This window comes from Aphidius gifuensis, linkage group LG4, assembly GCF_014905175.1.
Source record: "Aphidius gifuensis isolate YNYX2018 linkage group LG4, ASM1490517v1, whole genome shotgun sequence".
Classification (NCBI taxonomy): Eukaryota; Metazoa; Arthropoda; class Insecta; order Hymenoptera; family Braconidae; genus Aphidius; species Aphidius gifuensis.
This window is the reverse complement of record NC_057791.1, coordinates 21,695,442-21,713,268: the sequence shown is the minus strand read 5'-3', so window position 1 is coordinate 21,713,268 and position 17,827 is coordinate 21,695,442. Positions and strand designations below refer to the sequence as shown.

General features: G+C 28.4%; 1 protein-coding gene and 1 long non-coding RNA gene across 3 annotated transcripts; one reads left to right on the top strand and one right to left on the bottom strand.

Annotated features, from left to right (window-relative positions):
• Window positions 1-238: 238 nt before the first annotated feature.
• On the top strand, window positions 239-14,675 carry LOC122855676. The gene is made up of 4 exons (XR_006374089.1): window positions 239-578; window positions 2,024-2,228; window positions 14,008-14,223; window positions 14,392-14,675. It is a non-coding gene; the product is annotated as an uncharacterized LOC122855676 (long non-coding RNA).
• Window positions 9,119-17,436, bottom strand: LOC122855675 (LIM/homeobox protein Lhx9-like). 2 transcript variants are annotated; one of them, XM_044157222.1, is made up of 6 exons: window positions 16,868-17,436; window positions 14,690-14,981; window positions 13,045-13,218; window positions 12,721-12,956; window positions 10,086-10,327; window positions 9,119-9,975 (listed from the first exon to the last, which is right to left on the bottom strand). In XM_044157222.1, the coding sequence occupies exons 2-6, from the start codon at window positions 14,953-14,955 to the stop codon at window positions 9,721-9,723; spliced, it is 1,173 nt and encodes a 390-aa protein (XP_044013157.1). In that variant the 5' UTR covers window positions 14,956-14,981; window positions 16,868-17,436; the 3' UTR covers window positions 9,119-9,720. The 2 variants fall into 2 exon arrangements, with proteins under 2 accessions (XP_044013157.1, XP_044013158.1); XM_044157223.1 differs by having other exon boundaries at window positions 9,483-9,975; window positions 17,072-17,436.
• Window positions 17,437-17,827: the final 391 nt, after the last annotated feature.

Here is a 17,827-nt window from a genome sequence, read left to right as displayed (position 1 = left end):
GAAAAAAAGGTTTAAACTCGTTTTCGTTTTCGTCGCTAATTAGACTCGTTAAGCGCCACAGCGTATAGCCATAACCGGGCAACTTCAGACTCTTTTTCGAACCCAACTTTTGCCAACAACCAAAACTAAATGCTAGTTCACATCCAGGTCTCGTCCAGTCATCCTGTGTTTCAGTAGTTTATTATAAATTAACTAACAAAAAAAAAAAAATAATAAAAAATCAACAAATAATCATGTATTTTTAGAATGAAAACAATAAAAAACAAAAATTTCTAAATAAATAATAGTTGCGAGTGCGTTTGTTTTGTGAAAATAGGTAAATTTTAATATAATAATTATATTGTTTTTAAATGTGTGGGTGTAATTTTGAATAAAAGTAATATATAATATAATAAAATAATGCAAAATGTTGTATTGATATCCCACGATGATTTTGCTTGAGCGTTATATACCTGAAAGACTAACCTCAGAAACGAGCAAAGCATTGACTCGCTGTGGGCGGCCATATTGAATCGTGATATGGAGCCGCAATTAAGGCCGAGTAGGCCACCCGGACGAGAGAGCACCTAAGCGATAAGGTGAGTTTGCCGTATAAAGCTCTCTTGGTTATACACTGGCTCATTTCAACAGACCTAAGTCTGACCTCTAGTACCTCATCGCTAAGAAAAACACATCTTCCGCTTTTGCTATATATGCGAGCATATTTTTTAAATTTATTTTCAATTGATCTATCGACTTTTATTGTACTTAATAAAATAAATAAATATAATATAAATACATTCTATAAATATTTTGCCACATGAAATATAATCTAGATTCTCACGGTAGTCAAAATTCAAAAAAAATATTTGTATATATTTTTTTGTTAATATAGGTATATGACATAATATCTAAATTGAAATATCTTATACAAATCGTAATATCAAGATTTTCAAAGAATACATCTTTGTTCAAAGTCATGACATTAGTTTGACCACTAATATACCTGATGAAGACTCACTAAAATGCCTTAAAAACAGAGGCATCATTTGGAAAAAATAAAAAAACATTTTTTATATTTATAAAACATGATTGTCGATTGAATATAATGGATATGAGTGAAACAACAAAGCGTATTCTTTTCGCTTGTTGTCGCCGGGTTTGATCAGATAAAACTTGTGAGTTTACGCGGGGTAAAATGTGGTATGCAAATATTCTGATTCTTTGGTCAAACTAATGAAGATTAAGAATCCTCTGCTGCCGTTGAGAATTGAAACAGAGTCAACGATTTTTTTTTTTTTTTTAGTTTCTCGAAACTGGAAAATAAAAAAAATATTATATTAAAAAAAATCACACGGTCTTTTATAACACAACAAAAAAAAAAAGCCAACACATATATATTAATATAATAATGTTAAGAAAAAAAAGATCAATAACAGAATGAATTTAGCTTGATTTTTAAGAACACTATCCTAACGAGTAGTACATACCACAAATTCCAAAATAAAAAATTTTTCGAATCATATAATGATCTAAAAATATATATTATTAAATAACTAAATGTGATCATTGGTAGTAGGACCTCCAACAGTGTTATTCTATTGAAGATAACCGCGAACAGTAGCAGTTATTATATCCAATATCTATGAGAATTTTTACATTTGTGTTTTTTTATTTTTGAAACGCAAAGACGCAACCCTTAACCCTCGTCATCACTTACCATATAGTTTCAATTTTTATTTTTATTTTTTTTCCAATAAATAACGGATGTATCGCACTCTCTTCCTGGCACCTCTTTAGGGTTTTGTTGAGAGTGTGTATACGGATACCTTTTCTTTACCTCTATACTGGTGGAATGTCGTCGAAAAGACCGCCACTTAAAAATAGCTTACGTCCCCACAAATCATTGAACAGCCATTGGAAGAGCACACACACACAAACACACTTGTTTATTTTTTTTCTTTATCTTTCTTATATTGAATATGTATTCTTTTCAACAAATCGAAAAAGCAAAACTATAAAATAACATGGATGAATTCAACAGAATCAAATTCAAAAATTCGCATAACGAAGCCAATTAAAATTATCGAAGGATGTTGGATGACTTATAGAAGAGTGTCTTAGTTACCGGTGTTACGCAATCGATTGGTCTATTCAAGTTGAATTCAAACCACCACCAACAACAGGAACAGCAACAACAGCAACAACAACAACAACAACAACATCAACAAAGTCAGGCTTATTGAAATGTAAGTAACGAATCGATAATTTTACTTGGTTGGTACTTGGCAAGACATAAACAAACGACTGTAACGATCAAAAGAAAATACATATAAACGTAAAAATATTTTATGGTTTTTTTTTTATATATATTTACAACATGCTATCTGATATATATTTATATCTCGTATTGAATCTTCAGCCTGGCTGATCTATTACCTCGCTGCGGGTGATCATCTCTTTACCATTGAATCTCAACAAACATATATCCAAGATTTAGTTTTTTTTTTTATTTTATTTACATCTGTCTTGTTTAATATTTCTGTATTCGCAAATACATATATACAAACACGCGAGTTGCATTTTGAATTGTTTCATTAAGACACACCCCACTTGACTTTTGTTTGGTGAATTCAATTTTTATGCTTTATTTTTTATTTATTTTTTTTATTTGCATAAAGATCATTTACACAACGAGTTATCCATACAGATATATATGTATTGCCGATGGCTAGATGGAATAATATATATTTTTGCTTAAACAAAATGAGATTCTCACCTGAATTTATTTTTTTTAACTCATCTTGACTACGTTCAATTTGAGCAAGCCCTGTGGGCCTTTTTACTTTTTTTTATTCTTCTTACTTATTCATTTTAGAATAGCCAGTACTTGTCTTCGATGCCTTCTCGCGGAAAAAGATAAATCACCATGCCATAAACAAGCAATATTTATCATCGAATGTTTACCGAGTACGCTTTAAATGGCTTGTTAAAACAAACCTACGTTCAAACGTGTGGGCCAATGAAAAATCATTAGTGATGCATTTTTTTTTTTTTTTTCTTTTTCTGCCATTTCTTTCAATGGTCATTCAACACTATACTTTGCCACATTATTTTTCAAATTCATCAACAACAAAAAACATTAAAAAAAAAAAAAAAACTCTCTGAGCTTAAAAATTGGCTTTTTTTAATTTTTTTTTTTTTTTTTGTCGGCTAAATTTTATTATTATTAATTTTCATACTTAAGTACACATATATTATTTAGTATGATGATATTTAAATACTCAAATATATTTTTTCGTAAATTAAAATAAGGATAGGTCAGGCACCTGTAGAAAAATTATTGTTTATGAAGAGAGAACGAGTGGGCGTGTTTCTACAGTAGACCCTCGGATATTTTATTTTTGAATTATGACTAAAAAAACATAAAAAAAAAACCACTTTAAATATCAAGTTCAAGTTTAAATTTAACTAAACGTCAATGATATTTTTAGGTAATATAATTTTATATGCAAATGTGAAATTAATGCAATTGATATATTTTGATTTATAAAATATTGGCTATTGATTAGTCATGGAACTGCGTTATATGTTGGTAATATATTCTTGTGTAAAACTGTAAATGACATGTATGTCTTGCTTTCATCCAATCTCAAAATAAATTAAGAATATATATAAAGAAAAAAAAGTCGTTCAATACAAACGAATATTTATGGGATGAATGTTAAATGTGGTGCTCTCGTTGTGGTCAATTCTCATAGCGATGAGATTATTTTCTTTGCAAGTGTATAGATGCTGATTTATACGAATAAAATCAAAGCAATATATATATTATATGCAGAGTTTCTCTTAATGGCTTTCTCGTCTCCAGCACCTGCGCTCTGTATGTCTCCATGGAATCTCATCGATTTCATTTATTGTGTGCTACGATAAATAACACACCTTGACATTTACCTGCTTTATTATTAACTTCAACTTTACTTCATGTCACTGCAGTAATATAAACTAAATATTTTCATAAATAATTGTCATAAAAATACTCAACAATTTAAAATAGTTAATGAATTTTCTATTTTATTTATTTTTTTTCATTTTAATTTATCGTAAGTAAGAGCACGTGTTTCGAGCAATTTCTAAATTAATAGTTGTTTGTTTTATTTTTCTTGCAATTTTTTTTATTACACGTAGAGCACGTCTTGAAGACAAATTCTCCGAAGAAACAATTTTCTTACACTTGATGCACATGCCAATGACGAATTCTCCGTAAAAGTATTCTTGTGCTTACAAGGGAATCTACAAGGTGTCTCATTATTCTTGTATTTTTGGGTAGATATTGCTATATTTTTTTTTATTTTCAAATATTTTTTTTTTATTTTTTTCAATTGACAAATTGAATGACTGTCGATTTAAATTTCTTTTTTTTATTTTCTACAGAATTTTATTGATGTTGATATAATAAAAAAAAAAAAAAGAAACAAAAATCTATATTGATAAAATCAAAATAATACTGATGCAATGTTGTGGTTGTCTTTATCACATAACATCAATTCAATCAGCTCGTTATTTTCTCATTCATCCATCCATCCATCCATCCAAGCATCCCTCTTCTTTCCTTCCCTCTGCAATAGCTGGAAATGAAGCTATACCTTTTTTATTACTTGAAAAATATTGGAATTCATTTTTTGTTTGATTTTTGAAATGTGATAATAATCTTTAATGATTTCGAAATTGCAAAAATAAAATCTAGTGTTTTTCTTTCGAAATAAAATCTATAATTTTAATTCAAGGATTATTATTTGTTTATATTTTTTTGTTTTAAAACATATTGTAAAACTAGTAAAGGTCAAAGGTAGTTCAATTAACATAAATCGCCATTTTTGTGTCCTTCTTTGAATTCCGTCGCTATGGCGACCTTTGTCCAGATCGTGATACAATGGCCACTATCTCTTCCTCTTTTTCACCTTGCTCCTCTTGTTCTCTTGACCATCTTCATATATACAATTGTGCTTTATTTTTAATTTTTTCTTTTTTTTTCTTTTTTTGCTTCTCACAGTATATATTCTCTTGTTTCCTTTGGCCAGCTATATAGAGTTTAAGGCGCGTCTCTTCCTGAAGACTGAAGAGTGTGTATATACATTCGCAAACAAAGAAACTTTCCTTTGCGTTACTCCGTGAGTAGAAAAAAAAAACGAAAAAAAATATTGATGCACGAATAAGAGATGCACTGGTTGGATAATTTTAAATAAATAAAAACGAAAAAAAAATCTAAAGCAAACTCTTACTTTATCTGAAGAGTCCACCCTGCAGTTCCAAAGATATCATGGAATACATAATTAATGAACAAATTGATCTTTCCATAAGTAATTAATATTTTCCATTTACATTTTTTTTTTCAAAATTATCAATACCAAAAATAAATTAATTTATTATTTCGTATAAATAAATTTTTAACTTTGCAAATATATAAATATTTATTGCGTAAAATTGAAAATAAATTTAATGTAAATGAAAATATTAAATAAAAAGAAAAAAAAAATAAAATATTGCATGTGATGGCAATCGATGTGAATTTTATTCGTGAATTGAGTAAAACAATGTTGGGCCTGGCATAGTGATTCTGACCAATGGTAAAAGTCCAACTCGTGATCGCGGAAGGGACATCGGGACCGAATCAGTTTATGCGCGACAGGTTCTTTGCACTGGGTCTCACTCCATACCATGCAAGAGTTGTTCCCAAAGAACTGCTTTCCAACAAACTCTCAACTGTAATATATATATATACTATACACTGTGTGCGTGTGTATTATATTAATGTGTATAGAGTTTGGTTTGCAATTCTCGTCGAAACATTGGCGGAGACATTATTTACAACATTGAGCACGGTAGACAATGCACACACGAAGAAAAGAAGAAGGAGTCTTTCAAACAGGGGGAAGAAATAGGGGGATTATATAAAAGGGAGATAGAAATATATATGTATGTACGAAAAAAGGCAGCCATCTTTTTATTCGTTTTTTCTTCTCCATATGCAACAGCATCTGCCCACAACGACAAAGACGATGACAACGATGACAACAACAGCAACAACTATACACTCCACCTTACTTGCACAATACACAAACTTTTTAACACATATATATATGGTTTCTCGAGGGAATTCACTATCGATAAAACCCAACCAGAAATTCCCAAGTATATATGCACTCCTCTATCGTTATCGTAAACTTGCCGTAAACATGGAATTGGGCTTTACCATACCATCTTGACAATGTATTATTATTTTTTTTTTTTCATTTTATTTATTCAATGTGCGTATTCAACACTGGTTGTAAGCCGCCATTTGCTTCGAATCAATACCACGTGTGGTCTTCAAAATGTATACCTATATATACAATTTATAATTTCAAATGTCATTTTTTTTTTTCTGCTACTTTATAAATGTTAAAACAGGAAATTCAATAATACGTGACAAAAATTTGTATGAAAAATGATTTATGATGGGATTGTCGAGTTTTTAAATTAATATGCAATATGTGATGCGATCGAGATATTTGAAATGTTTGATGGAAGAAAAAAAAAAATGAGCATTAATGTTCAAATTTGGAAATTGGAAATTGCAGAATGATGAAAAATTGATGTGATGACAGTGAAAAATAAAATAGATTTTATCTGTGATACAGCAGCTGTTCTGCCTTCTTCAACCCTTCATATTTTTTTTGTTTTTTTAGTTTTTTATATCTTCTTCTCCTCTTTTTGTCAACGAGTCACATTTAAAAGTACATACACGCTTTGTATTGTAAGGTAAAAGACAAAAGATAAAGAATAGCAAAAGACGAAAACAAAATGAACAAGTCGAGCAATGTGGAAACACACAGCCGCCCTAATAAAAACTTACTTTTGCTTGGTTGTCTCCATCGTTCTTAGCGAATATTTCATCGTTTCTATACTGCTGCTGAGCCAAACAAGCAAGAAGAAGATAAAGAACATTGGATGATGGAAAAAAATAAAATAAAATAAGTAGCTAGAAGGGCGGCTTGGTTGTATCGTTGTCATGGCGGGAAAATAAAAATAATAAATAAATAAAATATATATATAAGAAAGATAGAAACAACGGGCGCGGTTCACGTTCCAGCATTTGACAGAACAAAAGACTATCGACCGGATCCACTCATAGTCTTTCTTTATTTTTATAAAAATATTTTTTTTTTTCATTTCTTTTATCTGCGAAGAACTCAAGTTTCCCCTTCAAAAATATTCGGTCAAGTTTTGCGCAAGTCTCGCAACTTCTTTTTCACTCCAAAGTAAATTCTCAACATACATTTATACAAAAATTGTCAATTCGCGCATGCACGACAGGGTTCAGACCCTACACGACCATTTCCTCTTACTTGCACATTTTATTCTTGTTTTTATAACCTTATAATACGTTACCCAATAGAGGGCGTTGATGTCTTTTGTCCTAAATGAACGATACCGGTGAGTGAATTTTTTTTTTTAGCGGTTTACCTTCCCCCCTTGTGTACAAATTACTGAAAATTGGTCCACTTTTTTTAATTCTTCAGTTGATATTATTTTTATTTATTTTTGTCTTTGTGTTTATGCTATACTCCTTTTGGGTGTTCTTAAAAAAGTGGAGATGGACATACAGCAATGGCGAAGGAACACAGTGGAAATACCGATGGCCACTTTTTTTGAGCGGTACATCAAACGCTCGACGCTGACGAATCGATCCGGGAGGTTTTAGGGAGCCACAATTTTATCTCACGATGAAACAAGTCGCTCGGGTGGGATTTATGATTCTTACAGAGATTGCAAATAGGGAGGTGAGGGGGAAAAAAGACAGAAAGAAAAAAAATTTCAAAAAAGTGGTAGAGGGAGGTAGTTTTGAGGTTCTCAGGAAGCCGCAATCCCGTGGGAAAATTCATCTCAAGTTTAATAAAAATTTTGCAGATTTTCAAATTTATACATTTTTTGTATGTATACTCATAAAAATTTTGTATTTTTAATCAATTTTAAAGCTGCGTACAACTTGGCGTACGTGAGATTAAAATTGTATTTTATTATTTTTTTTTAAATTTAAAAAATTGCGTACATGTCTACGTATAAGCTCAATTGTGCCCTTGGCAATATATAAATGTACAAGTTAAATTTTTCATTTCAAAACAAGGCCATAATTACAAATGGTCAGAATATAATATTTGAACGCCTTCTCGCGCCACTTATCGTTTAACGATACATGCCTAATTAACGTTAAAATTCAATCAGTCAAAGAACAACGAGCCGTGTCACGTAAACTCCAAGCCAACACGGATTTTCACGTGAATAACATTCAAAACCGGAATTCAGTAATTGCCATAACTTTGCTATACGTGAGCAAACATTATGATTTCATGCATATAGAAATATATTTTTAATAAAAAAAAAAAAAAAGAAAAAATTCACGCAACATCAAGAAATTACTTTTACTTTTATTTATATTTATAATTTCATTCTTGTTAAAATTATATACTTAGAACTGTCTTACGGAAATTAAAAAAATATTAAAAAATAAAAAAGTACAGTTGTTATTTTGACCCTATTGGATAATTATTAAAACAATAAGTCACTGTGTGTATATTTGCTGTTGCTGTTCGCTGTGGTTGCATTGAATCCATTAAATATTTTTTTAACGATCACCTCAATTTCTTCATTTTGCTGATGAGTCGTAGAGTCCAGGCTATTTCAAAAACCCGCATATAGATTGAAAATTAACTTATATGAGTCCCAAGCTAAATAAACAAAAAAAAAAACACAAAAAAATCGGGGTGCTTTAAACAGTGTTAGTCAACGATTTATATGCCATCTTGTTTTGGTTCTGTTGTAGTGCAAACAAGTTGAAGAGCGTGCGCTGGTTTTTTTATATACACACGATATTCCAAGTGGTAACCGCATACAATTTACATGTTGGTTTTAACGTTCTAAGTAGAATGCTTAGGCGGCACGCCTTCCTTGTTCTTTCATTTATTTATTTATTTTTTTTTTGTCTCATCAACCTGTCGCAAAAATTTTTAATACATTATTTAATGGCAATAATTAACATTCATTGATGCTGACTTTACGATTACAGGCTATTACATAACAAACAATAAATAATGATTAATAATTTTTAAAATTTTTTTTCATCTTTATTGTCGATGCAAAAAAATAAAATAATAATTATAATTAATGAATAGTCGATATGTATACCATATTTATCTCTATAATACATTTTCATCATTTTAATTTTTGATTACGTAAGTTTGATAATAAAATAATCAGTGCATAATTATTGAAAATTCATAACAAAAAATTTTTACAAAAATTGGTGCTTTTGTACTTGATATAAATTCATATAAATATTAATTGAAGTTATTTAAAAAAAAAAAAAAAATTAATACTTTCTGTTAAACAATTGGTTTTTATTTTTTATTTATTTTTTTTTCTATAAACTAGTCTTGTATTTCGAGTTTAAATTTATTCCCTATTGTGAAAATAAATCTACAAAGAAGAAATTATATTTTTTTTAAATTACAATCATCAAAGTTAAATAAATTATATAATTCATGTTAACTAATGACTAGCTTCTAGATATTATTAACCATTCACCAAACGCATTATTATAATTTATATTATATATATATTTTCCAAATGTAAATTTCGAATGACATAAAAGTACTTGGCACTGCCAATGTGCCTTGAATTAATTTAATATATTCAAGTATATTAATAAAGATCAGAGAATGATGATGCTTGTGATGACACACCTGAATGAAGATGATGTAGTGCATGCATATCATCCATTGATGTTGATGGTTGACTATTACTGTCACCAAGAAATGATGAATTCAAACCAACATTTGGTGAGTTACCAGTTGATGATGGAACTGGTGTTCCTGGACAGCCAATATTTGTTGTACCATTTGCCTCTTGTCGCATCATATTTCGACGCCATTTTGCACGAGCATTTTGGAACCAAACCTTTTTTTTTTAAATTCAATTTAAACACAAGAAAATAAACAATAATAATATTAATTATAATTGTAATTTATTTGATGATAAATATATGTATTTAAAAAAGCTCAAATAACCTGTAAAACTCTTTTAGATAATCCAGTTTTTTGTGCCAATTGTTTGAGATCTTTTGCATCGGGATTTTGATTAATAGCAAAATAACTTTTCATTGTTCTTAATTGGTGATGTTTAAAACTAGTACGCATTCTTTTTGTTCTTTGATTTTGATGTAAATGTCCACCAGGTGAACCAACTGATGTGTCATTGTAAGCTGCCAATGATTCCATTGACGACGACAGTTCATTTGGATGTAGCAATTCTGTTGAAAAATAAAATAAATATATATCTATAATATTTATCGGTTGACACACAAACCATGACGAGTTTTGAAATATATAAAAAAAGAATGACACTGGACATGAGAAAATAAATAAAAAAATTATTTTTTAATAAAATAAATTAAGTACACGACCAAGCAAAAGAACAAATGAAAATATGGGAAGAAGCAGCTGTCAACGACATTGAAGAAAGTCACCTTTTGTATGGCTATATGTTGAAAAGAGTGAATCGATATTCGATTGGTATACGGTATTGAGTATAACGGAATCTAAAGACCATCGATAATTGCCAATGTCCAAAGTGAATGATAAAAAACAAAAAATAAAAAAATTGTATAAATATATATTTCAACAAGTTAAAATATTCCTTAAAAATTTTTTAATTTAACAAGTTAAAAAAGAAAAATAAAAAAAAAATACTTTTCTATACGTGTGGCAGGTGTTTCCGGTGGTTTTGCCATAAGGATAATAAATTAAGTAAATTTTTTAAAAAAGACAAATGACAAAAATAAATAAAAATAAAAATTTAAAGTAAAAAAAAAAAAAAAAAAAGAAAATGTATGTTGCATCTTCTTGGCTTAAATACACTTCCAGCATCGATCCAGAAAAAAAATAAATGAAAAAAGTAAAAAACCTAACGACCCGCAAGTGCCTAATTAAGCACGAGCTATTTTTGCACGAACCGGTGGAGAAGACACATGCGGCAAAAGGGTTAATGGCAAAGTGAGCCTTGAATTCCTTAAGAATGAGGTCACAATTTGTCATGTGATGGAACACAAAAATTGGCAAAACGAACTGCCATAGTGTTTGCAATCAATTGAGTATGAAATAATCATTTCAAATGGTTGAATAATAAAAAAATAAAAAAAAAAACTGAAAATAAATAAAACATTAAATATATAAATTTATAAATAAAAGTGAGATAAAATAAGTTTGTTTAATAAAGGAAGAAGCAAGTAAGAGAATGTTGGTATCAGTGTTCGCCGGCCATTCTGGTTGTAGTTGCTGGGTATTGGTCAACTCAGCATTCTTTTCCGGGAGGGAGCGGCCAATCGATGCATCTCAGAGTCGATACCCATCTGTCACTGTCCCCTGCGGACCCCAACTCATGTATTAAATTTTTTTTTTTATTTGTCTTCTTCAAACTCCCTCAACCCTTTAACTTTTTTTTTATTATTTGCCTCAACAATTTAAACCTGGCCATGAATTTAAAACTGTTAACATCAAAAACTATTTTGAAACTCGAAAAAAAAATTAAAAAACAATTTATTTTTTTTTTTGTCAAGACTTATTGTCAAGCAAATGAAAAAGATATTTTTTGGATTAAAAATAATCAAGCTAGCATTGAAAAATAAAATGAATATTAAATATTTCGTAAGAGAAGCCTGTGTGTGTGTGTGGGATCCAGGAGATCCAACAAATGACAAGGGAATTAAGGGAAAAAGAGTACAATGTTTATTGCTCTTGGTTATAAATTCTTGATCTCGTTGCAGTTGACTCTACAGTAGTCGTTTTTTTATCTTTAATTGTCCAACGATTATAAAATAACTGGGAATGACGTGATCAGTGTTTTCATTTTGTTTTATTCGCTGTTAATGCTAAAAGACTTGTTGTAACTGGTTCAACTTGGTAACTCATTGTGAAACAACAGCTAAGTTGTTTTCATTTTTTTTTTTTTTTCTTTTTCAATATACAGTATATATTATTGTCATCATAATTATCATTACCATTATATATCATTTCAAAGAAGCCATTCATATTTTCCATTAACAATTAATTTTTATCGTCACCATATCACGAATCATATATGATCTGTTGACCGGATCAATCTTACTTATTTTTTTATTTTATTCATGTCTAGACGTGCAAATACAACTAATTGGCAATGATGAATTAAAAAAAATAAATAAATATAATTCATTTTTTTCTAAATTAAACAATAATAATAATGATTGTTGGTATATTACGAGAACGCAAAGTATATCAAGAGGGTGGACGACATTTGTTTGAGGATTGGGGATGTTTTATATAAAAGTGTAATTGGCCGGCTGGCAAACGAAAAAGATTTTTTTTTCTACGTTGACGGTCTGCCAAGTTAAAAGTACATATATAAATATGTACTCAAAGAAAGGACAATTTGCTTTACACTCAAAATTGCCCGGGAGAAATTTATTTATTTCTTTTTTTTATATTTACCAAGCAATGGTCGTACACGTACTTGTTTCAATGAGTGTAAATACGTTTTTGTAACCGTATAATATTTAAGTAGAAGCTATATATTTTTTGTCGGGTATACATGCAGATGAAAAATAAAAAAAAGCAATTAAATAATTAATTAAAAAAATGAAATATGTTTGTTTTTTTTGTAAATTACCAAGAGCACCAGCAGCAAGTCTCATAGTTACAGGCAAATCAGAGGCTGAATTAGCTTCAGATAATTTACGTTTTCTTGGACGTCCTTTTTGTGTTGATCCACCAGATGCGACGGGACTTTGTTCTGGTGCACTGTAATACGAAGGAAGTGGTGATACACCTGGTGATCCTAAATCTTCAATGCTACCAGTTGTTGATCCATAATCAGCAGTACAACAAATTAATTCATAATGTGGTCTAAAAAAATGTATTTAATTGATCATAAATAATTACGAAAATATAGAGCAATAATATTGTTAATAAAATATTAATTTATATAATGTACCTGCAATAAACTAGTCCATCACGTTGTCCAAAATGATCACCCTTGTTTAATGATACACCACATGATGCACAAATAAAACATGCAACATGATAGACAAGTTCTCTTGCTCTCATTACCAACTCAGATGCTGATATTCCAGCATGACATCTTGAGCATCTTGATACTGCAAATAGTCTAACAAACAAAAAAACATTACAAATAAATATCTGTATTATTATTGTATATTTATTTTTTATTTTTAACACAAATATTGTATCTCAATAATAAACAATGTAATTTTATATAATGATGGTTAGTATATTTCTCTTTTCAATTGGCCAAATGGCCAATGATAATCTCTTCTCTCTCTCATAAATAAAAACTGATTCATATCATTTCGAAAAAAAGCCTGCTGTATTTCAATAGACCACCAACAAAAACCAGAAATGGCAGACAATGCTGGTTACAAACAACATTTTAAATATAAACAAATGTATTTTATTTATAATTTTTTTTTTTTATGTATTGAGAATATACTTGCAATTGTATTTACTCTTTCGTATGGCCACATTATATGGAATATATAAATTTTGTAATAAAGACAAAGGTACACTCCATCCTCCAAGATGAATATAATTTTTTTTATTTTTTTTTTTTCTTCAATTTCCTTTGGTATATTTTATATATTTTTTTTTTTTTTTGTCATTACTTTTCTCTATTCATCGAGACTATTTTTCTCTTGGGCCAGAAGTTGTATTGTTGCATATTGCATGGAGTGATGTTGTTTTCTACCCTAACGAACCAGAACCACTCACCATATCTTCCTTAACTTTCTGTCTGTCTCTTTCACCTGACGATACAACATCAGCTTTATATATATTTTTTTTTATTTCAATTTTATATTCTTTATTGAAACGAAAATAACATACAAATAATTCCATCTTATTTCAATGAATTTAAATTTGTTTTTTTTATTTATTTCAGATTTAAAATTGAATTGAAATTTAAATCAAGAATGGAAGATAGATGATCATCTTCAAAACAATAGGACAATCAGAAAATTTAACTTTCGTTTGGATGTTGAGAGAGAGAGAATTATAAAAACGATAAGATGATTATTTTATTTTATTTTTTTTTTTATTTTCGTCTAGTTACTATTTTTCTCTCTGTACTCGTATATGGAAGCACTTTCAAAAACCGGTAATTATTTTTTTACGTAATGATAAATCAAGTTTGTATAAAGTTGCTACATTTTTTATGTCAAAAAAATTGGAAATTCTGTCAATCAAGAGTTTGTTTTAATTTTTTTTTATCAACGTGTTTGTGTGTTTGTAATACTGATGAACTATATGGTATTTATTGTTCCAGGAAAAATATTATATTTTTTTTTATTTTGAGAAACTGAGGGACCAGTGGAGAACGGCCATTAGTAGGCATTTTGTGTGGTCCAAGGTGAATACAAGTGACGCTTCTATGCAAATTTTGAACTACCGCAATAAATACTAAAACGGTGCTTTTTTTTTTTTGGTGTAAAAAGGCCGTACAGGAGCAAGAATTTCGCATTAATTCTTCTTTTAGAAGCTTCTTCAAAAAAATAAAATAAATAAAAAAATATATAGATAACTAAAATAAATGAGTAAATATTATTTTGATTTTAATTTGAAACCTGTAATAATCTTCTTTGCAATAAATATTTCCATCTCTTGAAAAGCAAGTTAATTCAGCAGCAAGTGGTACTCGACAATGACAACAACGAAGACATCCACAGTGCCATGCTCTATCAGCTGCTCTGAGATACCATCTTTCTGCAATATCTTGTCCACATCCACCACAAGAAAATCCATTTTCGGAATTTTGATTATCACGACGTCCTGATACTGTTACTTCCCCAGATGGGGGTGTATTATTTCCACAACCAACTTCCTTCAGCATTACGTTGTTACAAATTCATCTACATTCTGTAATTAATTAAAAAAAATAAAAATTAATATTGTTTAATCAATTTAATAATTGGAGAAATAGCTATTATTAAAATTCAACTGAAACAATAATTTTTTTAACTTGATTTTTATTTATTTATAATTTTTAAAAATTAAAAGTTTTATAAAGTTTTAAATTACTTTTTTATTATGACAAGTTTTTCTATTTTAAATAAAAATTTTTTGACATTGTTTTATAAATTAATCAAATTATTAATTAATAAGTAAATTAATTAAAAAAATTAAAACAATGTCAAAAGTACTAAACTAATATTATTCATAAAATTTTGAATATTTAATTTACACAGAATAATTTGTTAAAAAAAAAAGAAAAAAATACTTTAAAATACTTGAAAATTTTCTAATAAATAATACAATTAAATAAATTATTATTTATAAAATTTATAAAATAATAAATATATATTTTTATTGTAAATTAAAAACAGTGATTTTTTAAAATTTAATTGAATAATATTCATATTTATGAGTTGTAATTTTTTTTTTACTACATAGAATCAAACAAGATGAGACAGACAAAAGGAAAATAAAAAAAATAAGGGCTACCTATATACCTGACTGGTGAGATTTAAATCATCAACCGTACATCTTGCCAACCGGGGATAAAAAAAAAACAAAAAAAAAAAAAAAAGAAAGAAGAAAATAATTCTCATCTGAAAACCGAGGGTTAAATAAGCAATAGGAATATGTAATAATGATGAAAAAATATATATATAAATAAAATATAATATAAAAAGTAAAAATAATAAATATATATTGTGATGGTGGTTGTTTTGTTGAGACTAAAGACGCGACCATGTCGTTTCTTGTTTCATTCAGGACACGCTCAGGAGGCGCGTGCTCGCGCCTATACTATACGCACGAGAATCCATGAATGAAAACAATTCGTGACCGGCGTTCCGTTAATGAATGGATTCCGGAGTAGTCGCTCAGTTTCGAATCGTTGAGGTAGCTAATTGGTATAGCCAAGGCAAACGTCTCATTCGCGATAACTCAACGTCGTTTTCTCTCAACCATTTTACCTCCACTTTGACTCTTCAATTTAATCAACTTGTTGAGAATTATATTTTATTTTTCATCATGATGGATTTTTAATTTTGGTTTTTTATCTATTTTTATTTTTGACTATTGGAATTTTATTTTTAAAATTTATTTTGAAATTGTTCCTTCTTTTTTTGGGGTGCGAAATTTATCAAATGATTTTATCAGATTATTTTGGTGACTTGTTGGACTAACTGATGGACCAATTGGTAAAAATTCCATCTACCGTCGCTTGTCGATAAATTTAATATTTATGAGCCATTATCAAGAATTATTAATTGAAAAAAAAAACATAAATTATATTGATAATTAGATTTATTAATTTTTTCATTTCATTTATAATTGTTGTTAATTAAAACATTCAGGCAATTAAATTCAAATGATTATTTTTTAATCTGGCATTGTTGCATGATTTTTTTTTTTATTTTTTATTTATAATATTATAGAGTTAATTTATTTTTTAAATTAAATATTAATTAAACTTTTTGTTAAATTTAAAATAACTCTTTCTTTTATAATCAAAAAAATTATTTCTATTTGAAATTTAGCACTTTTATAATTTAATATTTTCTTTTATTTTTAATCAATTAATTTATTTTTAATTTTTAAAATTTTACTCATTATTTTCATCTTAATTTTTACATAACTCAAAAAAAAATTAAATTCATTACAAATCTAAATAGCTAATAATTTATTCCAATATTTTGCCAAAAATCAATGAAAATAAACCAACAAACCAATCAAAATAAAAAAAATTAAATTACACGAAAAAAAAAAAAATTAAAACAACATGTAATTTGTCTTACATATAATATTATTGTGTTGATAATATATTTTTTCTTGCAGTAATAATCACCGTAAGTATAAAATTCCAAAGATAATAATCATTGTGTTAACTAATAATAAAAAACAATAAACAATCACAGATGATAATTAAAAAAAAAAAAATTGTCCGAATAATCACAACTTAATCACAATTAATTGTAAATACTTATTAAATAGCCACCAACACATTTGTCCAAATATTTTTACTTCCAAGAATCACTGTATGTTGTATTTTCTTATCATGCCTGATGATCTCCATTCGATGTCCAAGACCGGCTTACCATCACGTGTTTATCCATGTCCATCCTCGCTACCCAACACAATCTTCACTTCAATTTAATTAAAATTAACTAAATTCATTGGGTAACATGTTTTTTTAAATTTTTATAATGTTGAAAAAAAAATATATAATTTCATACAAGTTAACATAAAATTGTTATTATATTAACATGTATGATTAATTAATTATGAAAATATTAAATAAATAATCCGTCGGATTTGACGACTTGTCGAGTTTTATAGCTAGCGGGAACTTGCCAGCGGCGGCACACGAACCTCATGAAGAAAACGAGTAAAGAAGAAAAAGAGGGGTGATATAACTCAACGGATTCAGCCAAGGGGAAGGGTATTCGACGCGACTACAACGGGGGTTGGCAATAGACAAGGATATCAACAAATACTTGCCCTCTTGAAAACAGCGTTTGCGCAATTCAACCCTTATCCGCCCTCTCTCAATCGGTATGTACTATTTTTTTTTTTTTCATTTTTTTCTGTCTGGATATTAAAAAATCAAATAAAAATCACTCAATAAATATAATCATTATATTTTTTACAAATAAATATAATTTATAAATAATAAAAATATATTAAATTAAATAATAATTTTAAATAATTTTAGGTAGATTTTTTATGCTATTTTTTCATTACAGTGTAAAAAAATG

Bases quoted from the DNA above. Each gene is read 5' to 3' on its own strand.
- LOC122855675 (XM_044157222.1), bottom strand. From the start codon at position 14,955: ATGCTGAAGGAAGTTGGTTGTGGAAATAATACACCCCCATCTGGGGAA. The intron at 12,957-13,044 runs GTACATTATATA...ACATTTTTTTAG, and splicing joins GATGGACTAGTTTATTGCAG to ACCACATTATGAATTAATTT. The intron at 10,328-12,720 runs GTAATTTACAAA...ATTTTTCAACAG, and splicing joins ACTTGCTGCTGGTGCTCTTG to AATTGCTACATCCAAATGAA.